The sequence below is a fragment of the Microtus pennsylvanicus genome, chromosome 1 (assembly GCF_037038515.1).
Source record: "Microtus pennsylvanicus isolate mMicPen1 chromosome 1, mMicPen1.hap1, whole genome shotgun sequence".
Classification (NCBI taxonomy): domain Eukaryota; kingdom Metazoa; phylum Chordata; class Mammalia; order Rodentia; family Cricetidae; genus Microtus; species Microtus pennsylvanicus.
In genome coordinates this window covers 148,528,441-148,542,990 of record NC_134579.1, presented here as the reverse complement: position 1 = coordinate 148,542,990, position 14,550 = coordinate 148,528,441, and the positions used below count along the sequence as shown (strand labels likewise).

Below are 14,550 nucleotides of genomic sequence, written 5' to 3'. Positions count from 1 at the left end.
ATATCAACTGAATGACAGGATGGTTAGAAATCTTTTGAATCTGTTGTTGAAGACAGACAAGAAATTTATAACACAGGGTTAAGAAAAGGAGAAGAAAGAGGGTTTAAAATGGCAGTATTCATTTCAAAATTGAGAGCTGTCCAAAGGCATTGAGCTTTTTCTTATGCTTTTGGAGATCCATCTGGAACTGTCTTATCTTTTCTTTGACTATACCTGACTAGTTGACATAGATGCAACATTCCTCCCCAAGGAAGAGAAAAAAAACCACCTCTTTCTGCTGTTAGTGAATCAAATCCACACCAGGTTTATAGTACTTATGGAGGACATTGATTCTATTTGGCCCTGTAGGATAAGGATGGTCTGACCCACCCATTGGAGATCCTTGATGAACTAATAGGAAAACCAATGGTAAATATCTAGAGAAGTAGTAAGTTTCACTCACTCCTCCAGTGGCTATGCCAGTGCTTATACCTGTACCACTCCTCTGTCAGACCATGGTACTATAAACCCAGTGATGGGAACCATCCAGCATATACCACTTCCTTGTTTTGGAAAAAGGAACACCAAGGCATAAGTCCCAATCCAGTCAGGAGGCAGACATCAGTAAACTTGAATGTCACAAAGAATCAAGGCATTGTGAATGTTTGAGCATAGGTAATGGGTGGTAGTACTAAGGCCTAAGGTATTATCGAAATCTATGTAATCCAGTGTTCCCACAAAGAATGTGTCTGAGGAGTTAAAGTAGTCTATGATACCGAAGAGAGAGATGTGAGAGAGATAAAGGATGGTAGTGATAGTTGGCTTAGAACAACTGATGAGAACTGAAGGGAGAGAGACCAGTAAGACAATAGGTGAGGTGCAAATGGTGGTACTTAGTTTGACCCAGGAGGGACACACAACCAGTATTCCCCAAAGCAGGCAGAACATTATTTAGTAGCTGATATGCAGAAGTTAAGGTATCAAATAAGATATGGTGTGATAGGGAGGTGAGTTCAATATAATCAAAATGGGATGATATTAAGGATGCAAGGACCATCGAGGAGTTCCTATCATGCTATACCAAGAGTCTGAGAGAGTAGGATGTATACCCATGTATTTTGATTATATCTGATGGGCAGCTGGGATGCCATGGACCATTAATTAGAATATATAAGATTTATCATTTTGCAAAAATGGTAGAACACCTTTCTGAATACGCATCATGTCTCCTACAGGACCAATAAGGGCAGCCTCAATAAGTCTCTGGCCAATGTGTATAGTAATCTCTAGTTTGATATAAAGAAAGCAAGCATAGAAGGCAGGAGGTTTTAGAACTACATTTAGGTGTTATAGAGAGAAGTATCTCCTTTTGGCAACCTGTGGGTGTGCAATCGTAGACCCCACCACATTAGTGCTTTGATAGAACTCTTAAATATAGGTTTCCTCATCCTTTGAAATATTAATAGAACAATAGACAGCAGAAATGGAATAAATCTGGAATATTTTTCATTATCATAAATCATTTTTATATACTTTCAGAAATTTCATTTAAATGTCTTAATATATTGTATCATACCCTCAGAAATATCTTAAGCTTTTGTATCCTCAGACATTTATATACTTTCTTAGACTCTCAGAACTCACTGAAGCTTTCACCAGTATCCTTTCTTAGGCTCTCATTAGGAATATCAGTCCTGACACACTGATATTTAGTTTCTCTCCATGACCCCTTCATGTCATTTTAAAACAAATACTACCCATGTGATTCTTATATTACAGAGTTTGACTAACAGTATGAGGTATATTGTATGAATACATGTAGGTGCAGTTTTAATGCTGTATTAAACAAGTATTTTTTGTTTCTGTTTGTTTGTCTCTTCATAAACCCTGTTTTTATGATTTTTGTTTTCGGGACAGATATTATACAAAAATAGAGAAAACAGTCATGGGGGTAAGCAGTGAAAAAGAGATGGACAAGGAGTTATAGAGAAATTAACTGGCCTTTGACAGCCTGATATAGAACAATTTCTCGATGTCTATTAGGATGGGCTGTTAGAGGTTCTCCGTAAGTAAGAGCTACACTGGACAGGTATAATTAGCAAGAAAAAGTAAATTTAGCTATAGACGATTTTCAGATCATTTGTTTGTGCAGTGGCAGAAGTTGTCACCACTTAAAATTGAGCATGTTGAGCTGGCTTGTTGGAACCTATTTATTCCTTATGGTGGGATACCTCACCTAGCCTTGATGCAAGTGGAGGAGATTAGTCTTGCTCATATTGATAAGCCATGCATTGTTAACTCCCATAGGAGGCCTTTAAAATCTGAATGGAGATAGAGGATGAGTTAATAGCGGAATACAAGGGAAGTAGGAGGAGGGAATAGGAGCCAAGGTGGGAGGGGAAATTGTGGCTGGTATGTAAAATAAACAAAGAAAAAAAGGAAAATTGAGCATGACAATTTAGGCCTTTGAAATATACTGAGTCCAAGCTGCTTGTAATAACAGAGTGAAGTTTTAATATCTTCTAAGAAAGGAAGGGTCACGGGTTAAACTCCGATGGAGGGAGTTTCTTTAAGCTCCATGTAGGAGCTGAGAGGCAAAGGAGAAACCCAGGATAATGCAGAGAAGCAGTGAGACTTACAGAATGGAGCTGAGAGACAAGATGGACAAGGTCACAGAGGCCAAAAAGGGTTTAAGGAATCTGTGGAAGTTAGCAGAAAGTGTCTTTTGCTAGACAAGGAATATTGCAATATATAGGCCGGGATGGAACTAGTGACAATTACCCATAGAAGGGGAGTGACATGTGACTAGATCAGGTAGAGACTGATGGCTAGATGAGGTAGAAAGAAGAAGCAGTTGAAGAGGCAGACTATAGAACTGAATTTGGTGGATGGCAAAAGCCAGCAGAAGCAAATGATCCTTGTATACCTTAGGAGAATCAGACCAGCAGCTTGTATCAGTTTGAAATGTTGAGACTTGAGCTTGGCTGAGAGTTAAGTGTCACCTACAAATGCTACCTGAAGAGAGAGAACTTAAGAAGGGGGTAGTATGCAAAGATCCTTGTATATTAGGGGGTGGGAAAGGTGCTGAAAAGAGAAGAGAGTAGTGGGTGGTGTTGTAATCTGCTGGCCTAATCTGTCACCTGGACACCCTGTCCCTTTAAGAGACAAAATCTGCCCACTCCCAACCTCACCACCCTTCCACCGAGGCAAGCAGATCTCCTGCCTGCTCTCTCTCTGTCTGCCCTTCTTCTGGAGAGGCAGCTTCTGTCTCTCTCTCCCTTCTTCCCTTCTTCCTCCCTTTTCTCTTCTCCCCTTCCCACCCGCCTCCATAACACACGAAATAGACTCCATACCCCAGCTCTCTCTTCATGGTTTATCTGTCTGTCTCTCACCCACTGTGATCTCCCACCTACAAGGGGACCCACCAAAGCCTTGGGTGGTCCACCTCTTTCCCTCTTGGAACCACTGCCCCTCATACGGGCCGTAGGGTCACCTGCCAGTTATAAGTGGTAACATTAGTGTATGACTTGGTCAGGATCTCTTCGTGTTCCCTTCCACCCATGGGCAGGTAGCCTTAGGCTTGTAGGGATCCTGGACTTGGACCACTCTCCAACTTTCTATGGCGGCTCAATCGCTGCACCCACTGGCTAAATAGTAAGGACCCCTTCTCCAAGTCAACTTTTGCTGACATTCATCTCTGATTATTCCCCATGGCTGAGGACTGAGATCTGGCTTCTGGATTGTAGTAATGGCTGCTAGGAATGGCTTTCATGAGCTGATGAGTCTTAGGGTGGTCTTGACATATCTCTCGACTGTTGCTTTATCTCAAAGATATTCCTGGATACATAGCCATTGAATCTAGACTTGGGGAATAGACCTAAAGCTATCTGTCCAACCTCCCCCCAGGGTGTCTTTTACAGACCCTAAAATCTCTGCCTTACTTAAAGATTTCTAACCTTAACCACTTTTGCACTAACAAATGACCTACATACCCCTTAAATAACAACCTAAAGTGAGAGATTTCTAATTTCTATCAGCAAACAGATTAGAAAGTTTCTATCCAGCATGTGACTTTTGAGTTAACTTTATGTATGAACATAAGTTAGCTTTAGCTGTGTGTGTATGTGTATACAACTTAAATTCAACTGTGTGTAAATGTTTTAATAGTCTGTTCATTATATCTCGTTCAAGACTAAAAAAGCAGTAAGTCTCATATTTTAAACTGGTATGTACTTTTAAATCTCTTGCAAAAATACTGTATATGTAATCCAACCCCGCTTTAAAATATATTAAGTGCTCTCTACTATTGTCAGTTCTACTGTTAAGCTTCTATTGCAGTTTTTTATTCTTTGTCTTTCACAAGTATAAATCTTACCTGTTAAAATCCAGTACAGTCAAGCTTGGACCCATGTAGTAGGAGGCTGCTTGTTCATTTCCCAGCTTCCCAGACTCCCAAAATAGCCGCACAGAAACCGTATTAATCAAATCACTGCTTGCTCAATTACTTAAGCATATTTCTAGCTATCTCTTACGTCTAGAATTAACCCATCTTTTATATTTTACCATGCGGTTTATGGCCTACCTGCAAGGTTTCACATGTCTGTCTCTGGTGGCAGCTCCATGGCTTCTCTCTGACTTCATCTCCTTTCTCCCAGCATTCAGTTAAATTTTCCCCACCTAACTAAGTTTTACCTTACTGTAGGCAAGCCAATTTCTTTATTCATTAACCAATAAAAGCAACACATAGACAGAAGGACCTCCCACACCAGACTCAGTTCTCCAGGAAGATCCTATACTGTAATTATAATTTATTTATACCTGATAAGCAGCCCTAAAATGCTCATAGATTTTGGAAATATGACATTTAAGTGTTTAAGTATTAAAAGACTTTTCATAACAGAGAGTCGGGTTAATTCCTAGCAGCAGCACTCTGTTTCCTCCAAAGAAGACAGAAGACGGATTATCACAAAACAATGTCCATCTTTAATTCACTTCATCAAATGAAAGCGCTAACCATTGGGAGGAACTGTCTTTCATCTAAACCATTGTAGATCTCCAGACATGGACAAAGAATCAAATGGAATAAACTTACACAGTTGCTCAGGCCAAGGCAGACTTGTCTTCCTACAGATTTCCTAACCCACAGCATCTTCTGGAGCCTGGCAGGCCCTGCTTCAATAGCAGAAGACAAATACAGTCCTGACGCCCTTGTCCTCAATGACCATGGAGGACACTGGGGAGTGGCACTAGGTAGTCAATAGAGTAAGTCCGCTGTCATGTTTTAATCAATAACTCAAGTAAAATTTGATCCTTCGCAAAGAACTTTGATGCAGTTTGACAGCTGAGAGGTGTTGCCATTTAAAAAGGACAACCTCACCAAACAAATTTTAGTATAACTTCTTACCATGTTCTAAATAAAGGGTGATTTAAGATATATAAATGCAAGTTATTAAGGTGTGTACCTGAAAGTTATAAAGGTCTGAGGACAAATGCAAGTTATCAAATTTCTCTCTCATTATGCTCCCATTCATAGTTTTAACATTATTAATAAACTGCTAATGAGCTATGAATCTAACTCCGGCAGAGTGCTACTACTACCACCAAGATCAAGATTTTAAATTCTCTTTGGTCATTTTCTAAAGAGACCTTTCATTGTACAAAAACATCTGACACAGTCATTCTGACATAAATGTGCTGCTGTTTATACAATGTATTTGTCTAAAACTTATGTGTTGCAAACTCAAAAATTTCTTGTGAGTTCCAGGAAGCCAAATTGAAGGATCCACCTTAGACAGGTGAGATACACCCCTCTCAAATTCCTGGTCCTAGTTGTTTTTTTTTTTCTTTCTTAACTTGACTTTGTCCTCTGCTCTACCAATTCCTTGCTAGGTCCAAGAGACACTAGACAGTTCTACACCACAAATTCTGGACAGGAGCAAAGCAACCAGCTACCCTAGGATATGATCAGCACCCAACTTTCTCATGCTGCCCCAAAAAGACTTAGACACCCACAAATAAGCAGGAAGCAGTCTTGAGAATTTGACATCCAAATTCCCTAAACCTTCTATACCTAACTAACTCCCCAGCTTTTTATTATAAGAAAAAGATAGGAATGTTGAAATCTACTGGCCTGGTCTGTCACCTGGGCTCCATGTCCCTTTAAGAGATAAGATCCACCCACTCCCAAACTTCCCCCCTTCTACCAAGGCAAGCAGATCCCCCCATCTCTATCTGCCCTTCTTCTGGAGAGATAGCTTCTGCCTCTCCCTCTCCCCTCTTTTTCCTTTCTCCCTTCCCCCTTCTCCATTTCCCCCCTCCATAACCCACTAAATGAACTCTATGCCCCAGCTTTCTTTGCATGATGTATCTGTCTATCTCTCACCCATCATGGTCTCCCACCCACAAGGGAATGTGCCAAGGCCTCTGGTGGCCTGCCACTGCCGCTCCAAGTACAACCACCCTTCATGGGACTAGCCTTGTGTCACTCAACATTTATGAATGATAACAGAAAAAGAAAGAGCTTACAGAGTTTTGGTTTCAGGCATCTTTTTATGTTCAATGAAAACTGACAGTATAGAATCAAATGTTGAGAGCTTTGAGGAGAGTTCAACAAAAATGAAAGCCCATACCATTAAAATTTTGGTCATTATGTAATTTACTTTCAAATGGTATGGAACAATTACAGAGTGAGGAGTCATTCAATCTGGTTTAGAACAGGAAATTTAAAAGGAGTCCATTAAGTTCATCATGTGTAGTGTCGTTTCAAATGTATTTTAATACAGACTTTCTATAGATATGAGAGTAAAACAGTCCCACTGGTAGGCCTTACAGACCAGACTATGGCAACACATACCTTTAGTCACAGTAACCACAATGACACACAGTTTTAATCCACAAAGCCACTATAGTCGACATAGAAATTGGGTGGTGCATGCCTTTAATCTCAGTGGTGCACACCTTTGATTCCAGCCCTAGAGAGGAATATAAGATGGGTCAGGGAAGCTCTCACACAGTCTCATTCTGAGATCCCAGGAGTCAGGATCGCCATTTCAGACTAAAGTCGAGATAAAAGACAGTGGCTGGCGGTTTTGCTTTTCAGATCTTCAGGTTGAAGCTCAATTTCTGACCCTGAGGTTTTATTATTCATGCTTCAAATGTGACATAAAAGAGGGAAGTAAAAAGGCTAGACATTTTCAGTCAGCACAGGAGAATGTTCCTTCATAAGAAGATAAGGGCGCAGTATTTGAGGAAAATGAAAATGAGAAGAACCAAGACACTGAAGACGACTGTCCTCCTCTTTCATCAAATGAAACAGATTTAGAATCAAGAAAGGCTGAAAGGGTAATTTCACGTTTATAGGTATGAGAGTTCCCAAGTCAAAGAATAGAAAAGGACAAAGGAAACTTTCCAGTAGTGAAAAGGGGAAAGAAGAAGATAAAAAAGGAAATCTTCTCAGCAGGAAAAAAGAAAGGAAAATATTGAAAAGGAAAAATTTTTCAGTAGAAAAAGGGAAAAGAAAAGAAAATTTCCAATATAAGAAAGGGAGTTGGAACTGGGCAGTGGTGGCATATGTCTTTAATTCCAGCACTTGGGAGGCAGAGGCAGGCAGATCTCAGTGAGTTCAAGGCCAGCCTGATCTACAGAGCTGAATTCAAGACAGCCAGAACATAGAAATCCTGCCTCAAAAAAAAAGAGAAACAAACAAACAAAAAGAAAGAAAGGAAAAAGAAAAAGGAAAAAAAGAGAGGGAAATGTTTAATTATGGACCTACAAAGCTGCCTTATGATGGAATTGAGGAATAACCATTGGGTCATAAGGACACCCCAACAGGAATTCCGGGTGACTGTGCAATAAAGCCCGAAGAATAATCAATATTCTCAAGGTTATGTTCATATTGATTAGAGACCTATGGACGTGAAAGACCTGAAAAGAATAAAGGCAGCTGTTGTGACATATGGGATGCATTCATCCTATTTAAGACTGGTTTTAAATAACTGGGCTAATCGGAATAGTTATTCCACAAGATTGGAAGGATCTTATGGCAGCTATACTAGAAGGTAGTCCTCAACTGCAATGTCTTGCTTGATGAATAGAGAAAGCAGCAGCCATGGAACAGCAGAATCAGACCAGAGGAATGAATACAGTGAAGGACGGGGTCTGTGCACAGACAGGTACAGTTTGATGCTGTACCTTAAGGGTTTGGGGTAAGGTGAGCAGTCACAGAAAAGATCTATCTCCTTCACAAAATCACCTAAACTGCAGGATAAGCCTACACTGAATTTTTTCCTAATATTAGCTACAGCAGTGCGTAGAGCAGTGGCTGATCCTGAAGCTAGAAAGGTACTAATTGAGTCTTTGGATTTCAGAATACTAAAAAAGAATGTCAAAGGCCATAAGGCCTTGAAGATCAGGATGTTCCTTTACAGGAATGGATTAAAGTTACTGCTGATAATGGATGCACAGACTCTAATTCTCATATAATTGGTCAAGCCTTAGTTAATGTCTTAGATCCTAGAATACAAGATGCTCTATCTGTGGAAAATTGGGACATTTAAGGAAGATTATTTTTATTCTATTATGAAAAAGGACACCTCCTAGGATAGTCACAGTAGAACGCCTCTAATCCCAGGAATTTGTAGATGTGGCAAAAAAAAAAAAGAAAGAAAAAAAGAAAAAGAAAAGAAAAAGAAAAAAACAAAGCTAATGAATGTCAGGTAAAGAAAGATATACATGGTACTTTTTCACAATTGGAAAACTTGTAGGGCTTAGCTCAGAGCCAAGGAACAAACAACACTGTTACCAATTTCCTGTCATCAGTGGAATGACTCATCAACAGAGAAACATGGGCTCAGCATTGGATATGCAATTCATGACACTTTAGGGAGCACTGATTAAGAACTGGCAGTAGATAAACATCTTGCACTAGCTCCATAAATTCCTTGTTTATAAGATGGTCATCATTCCCCAGTAACAGTAGGAATAAGATTGGAAAGAAGCAACTTAATATCTTAAGGATTTCTTGTCCACCCAGAAATTGTAGATGAAGATTACCAGATAGAAATGAAAATTATGTGTTTTGTGAAATATACAGTGCAAAAAGAAGCTGATGATCAATATATCAATTATTATTACTCCAATATTTAAAAGGCAAAACAGATCTAATAAGTAGAACAGAAAGTTTTGGAAGGACTGGAAAAAAGATATTTTGGCAAATGGTCATCAATGACGAAAGGCCTAAATTAAGAATAAAATTAAGTGGGACAGAAATTGAAGGATTATTTGATTTTGATGCTGACGTAACTAAATTTTCTCAAAAATCCAGGGTCCAACTGGGTTTTGCAAGAAGTCTCTTCTTAGTTCATACGTCTTCCTTGGAACCTAATCATAGGTAAAACAGATTGTAGAGTAGTTTAAATGTATAGGGCTTAAAGAAGATGTAGGGATGTTGAAGTCTTATGTAGCTGAAATAGCAATGAATTTATGATGGAGAGAATTGTTATCAACAATGGTGAGCTAAAATTAATATTCCTACAATTTCAAAAGGAACTCATAAAATGAAGCTAAAAATGGGGCATATTCCTGCAAATGATATTGTAAAAATTGTCAGGGAAAATAACAGGCTATATAGGTGATTCAGCAGCAGGACAAAATAAGAATTGACTATCCAAATTTGGAATAAGAGCCACAGTCAATAACCCAACTGCTCTGCCTTTAAAATAGTTGACTATTAAGCCTGTATAGGTGACTCGGTGACCCTTAACTAAAAAGAATTATATTTACTTGAGTAGCTGGTACAAGAATTTTTAGATACTAGTCACATTGAGAAAACTACTAGTCCATGGAATTCTCCTGTATTTATAATAAAACATAAATCTGGAAAATGGAGAATATTGACTGATTTAAGAGCTATTAATAAGATAATTCATCCTATGTCATCTTTACAGCTGGGGATTGCATTTACATTGCTACTTATAACAATGCCAGGGCCAGTAAAGAGATTATCACTAGAACATTCTTCCACAGGTAATGATAAACAACCAAAACAGGAAACATCAGTAAAACAACTCAATGTCCATATGATTCAGTTAAAAAATCAGAGTTGTTTGCCATCCTGATGGTTTTGTTAGACTTTATTGAATATCTTAAATATAATTACTCATCCAGAGTTTTCTGGGCCATTAGCAAATGAAAGTGAAGGATTTGTCAATTGTTGATAGGAAATGTGTTTGAATTAAGAGAATTTCATGAGAATAATCATGTTAATAGTAGGGGCTTAACAAAAAAAATTACTACTACTTGTCATAAAGCTAAGGAATTTTTTTTTAAAAAAAATCTGTCCTGCTTATTCTTTGTAAAGTCAAGTTCCTTTGCCTACAGGAACTAATCCTAAAGATACACAAAAGAATGAAATTTGGCAAAATGATGTATTTCATTTAGCAGAATTTGGAAAATTAAAACACATTCATCATACTATTGATAAACATATTCTGCATTTTCATGAACATCAGCCTTAAGCTCTGAAAAGGCTGATTCTATAATTATACACTTATTAGCAACAATGGCTATAATGGACATGCTGATAAAAATTAAAACTGAGAATGACCCAGGTTAAGTCTCCAGTAAAATGCAGCATTTTTTGCTTGTTACAAAATAAAATATGTTACATTGATAGCATATAATCTTATATAACAAGTTTTTGTTGAAAGTTCTAATCGTTAAACAGAATGGGTCTGTGAGGACCCCCAAGTTTAGACTGCCTATTGCTCTACTAACTATACATTTTTAAAGGCTAATGAAAGAGAACAACAGCTGTATAGATAAGACTGCTGAAATAAATCAGCCAATGTGCTACAATATGCCTTGGCATCAGTATGCAAAAAGGGGGAAGGTATTATCATAGATATGTGGTTATACTTGTGTTTCTACAGGAGAGAAGAAGCTGTGGACACCATCAAAATTCATAAAGCTTGAATCTCTCGGATGCTGATAACTTCAGCTACTGAGATGCCTCAGGGGCGGGGAATGATAGCAAAAGCCTTTGAAGCAGACAGTGAATTTTCACAACTGAAAGCAGCTTAAGAACTTGTGTGACAAAGGAGAGGAGATAATGCATATGACTCAGAAACATTTGAATGCTACAAATTTGATCCTTGTTATGCTATCCTTGACTACATTGCTGGTAAAAGGGACCGATCACAATTATGGGGCATATGTTCCCAAACCATATTCCTGTGATGATTAATGAATCTTCTTAGCTACATGGTCCTTATGACCACCGAGGTCCTTCTCAGCCAGTGAAGGATGGGGATTGGATTATGAATTACATTGTGGGAACGCAAGAAATTCCTATAAGTATGGGAAATTAAATTTAATGCCCAAGTCTAATCTTTCAAGTATGTCTATCTATAGTTAATACTATCTAAAATAATCATAATATGGTTTATAAGCTTCAGGCATCTAGTTTTGAAGGACATGAGATTAATGCTACTAGTTTCATAAACCTACCATTCCGTGAGATGAGGGTTACTAATAAGGAATCTGACTGAAGGTATTGGCAACAATGTAAGAATGAGAAACCTTGAGTGATGATCAATATCTCCCACAGAGGCATCAATGATTGGCGTCCTTATGGCTCTCAAGTAAAATGTTCTCACTCAAAGTTAAGATGGCAACAGCGTAGTTTGAATGGAAATGTAGAAAACAGTCCTTTTGTTAATGCACATATACAATGAAATTAGTTGGAATGTCAAGTCTTCTCCTGTGATATGGCAATTCAATTCAGAAATCAGCAAGTGCCTCCAATCTTCTTAAAGCATGGGAAGAAAAGTTAAGCATTAAGGATAATAAGTATACTTTTGTCTTTTAGACTAAATCAAAACCATTCTTCTATGGAATGTGTATCATTACTTTAATTACCATTGAAGCAGCCTGTCTAATGGCACCCTAGTAATAGCAGCATCACTTGTGAATGCTGTACCCTTAATGCCTGTATTAATTCTAGTTTATCTTCAAACATAACCTTTGAAAGTTCACACGTGCTTAGAGTAAGGCCAGCTATCTGAATACCGAGTAAGTTGTTGAGGTCATTGTGGGATTCACCTGTGATGATCCTGACACAGAAGCTCAGCGATGAAATATTAAGAAGAACACGTCAAATGGTTGGACTTGTTGTTGTTGTTATTTTGGGAATTATTACGATTACTGCTGGTGCTGCAACAGCCAGAGAGTTCTTTCATAAAGAAATTCAAACTGTTGAGTTTGTTAGAGACTGACAAAGACAATCAGCAGTGTTTTGGACCGAACAAAATAAGATAGATAGTGAGGTAGTAAAGAATTAGCTGATTTGTGAGAAACTGTTACATTGTTAGGGAATCCATTGGAAATATTGAAAGAGCAGAAAAATGGAAATGTGATTGGTATGTTGCATATTATTATTTTACACCTCTAACATTTAATGAAAACAAGCATTTTGGGAAAAGGTTAAGATGTATTTGTTGGGTTACCCAAATTTTTTCAAATGGTTTAGGATTTACAGCAAGAAATTAAGAAAAGGTTTAGAAAAAACTTACCTGATATGACAGGAATGAATGTTATGAAAAGCTTGCAGACATCATAGCCTCATTCAGCCACATGGATAACTTTAATAGATTTCTTGTTTTAGCAAGCATCACTCTTCTGTTTGCAATAGTAACCTTATTGGCCTTAACGTGTCTTTTGACTTACACAAGATTGTAATACAGAAAGAAAAGAGGCCATATTTTGCTGTAATGCTGCATAATTTAAAGTACAAACAGAAGGGGAATCTGTAAGGAGAATCCATACATAGATACAACTGGCTTGCCTCTAGAGGAGTATTTTCACCTAGCCTTCTTTTATCTGCCTTTTGTGATTGCTACTCTGTCTCTGGGTCCTTCTGTTTGTAGTTTTATCTGAGAGTTCCCTGGGGGATTCAAAGACTAAGCAAAAGTTGGCACTGGAAAAGCTCCTGCACACTGGTTGGTATGCTGAATAGAGAATTTTCATTTGGCATTATCCCTTTGAGATACTCAGATACAGTGTTTGTGGTGTGAAAATGAACTTGCTAAAAGTGTTAAGTTACATAACAATAAAAATGCCATGATCTAAGGGAGAGCATTTCAGTCTGAGAGATGCTGAGCCCCCTGTAGATGGAAAGACGAAAATCATCCTTAAAGTGGATCTGCCTTCATTCCATGGACCTGAGTGAACCCACACTGACTCTATGACAATTTACATACTTAAAACATGGTTTAATAATTTTTATTACTGTAACAGACAAAACTGAATCTGGATACAATGGAGTAATGATTCATAAGAACAAATGGCCCAAAAGATGAAAAACACAGAGAAGTAAATGAAGTGATGTTCGTCAGCCACCAGTTGTGATCATATGAAAGAGTAATGCTGCCTTGTAAGATGGAAGATAATGAATAAAAAATAAGAAAGGTAGACACCAGTGCCAGGATATTCTTTGTGGCTCTGGACTCAGGGGAGTTTCTGCTTGAACCATGTGTTCTACGGATGTGCTGAACCCTCTGCTTGTGTCTATACAAGATGACAACCATGAAGCCAGTGGACCAGATGATGAGCAAAGATAAAAGGACTTCTGGGAACACCACCAATGCTATAAACAGTAAATTAATTATTTCATTGTGTAGTACAATAAGACAGTATCCAAAATCTTGTGTTCTTGTCATGTTTTTGTCATTCCTTCCAATAAATGGGTAGATAAAGAAAATGAAATGCATCAATATGTAGAAAAGCCAGAGTAGGGAAATGATGCAGCCCATAGACCTGGAAACTTTGACTTTATGATCCTTCCAACAGGATTCCCTGGGACTGATCATCATGGCCTGGAAGATGCTCAAGAGGCAGGAGGTTCCAATGGACAAACTCCGGCCAACTCTTTCAATGTAAAAAATTAATCTACATCCAAAATAATTCAATAACTGCCTCAACACAAAAGGAGTTATTGTGTGGGGCAATCCTGATGAGAGAATGATGATGATATTGGCTGTTGTTAGATTGAAGAGAATCATATCTGCGGGCTTTAAGGTACGTTCTTTATAGTAAAGGACTACATAGTAGAACATAAGTGAGAAATTTCCGAGAATTCCAGTTGTTGTTTGTGATAAGAAAATGAGTCCAATTATGAGGTTCCAGATGTCTGTCATGTGATTCGACGCCATTTCTTTCAGACTATAGACAAGCTGTTTGTCTTGGCAGAAGGAATAAAAAAATACTTGCAGTTTTGTTGGGGAAGAAGAAATCTTTAATACTAAGAGGCTTAAATAGAGGATACATTAACTTCAGGAGTTGACGGCCAGCCTAGACCACATAAAATGACCTCATTCAAAAAATTCTTTTAGTAGTTACTTTCCATGTATGTATGGTTGTTAGGAATGCTTGATAGCTTAGAATGCATGTATTGATGGAAGAACTTTCATTAATTTTCACAGAAAATGGAGCATTTGAGTCAATACAGTGTTGGCCTGTTAGAAACAATGAAAAATGACAGCCCATACAAAGAAACACAAATCCAGAAAATACTGA

General features: G+C 38.1%; 1 protein-coding gene across 1 annotated transcript; it reads right to left on the bottom strand.

Annotated features, from left to right (window-relative positions):
* Positions 1–13,247: 13,247 nt before the first annotated feature.
* LOC142837406 (vomeronasal type-1 receptor 4-like) lies at positions 13,248–14,186 on the bottom strand. Its single transcript, XM_075952462.1, has one exon. It carries the CDS (start codon positions 14,184–14,186, stop codon positions 13,248–13,250), a length of 939 nt encoding a protein of 312 aa, XP_075808577.1.
* Between the last annotated feature and the right edge of the window lie 364 nt (positions 14,187–14,550).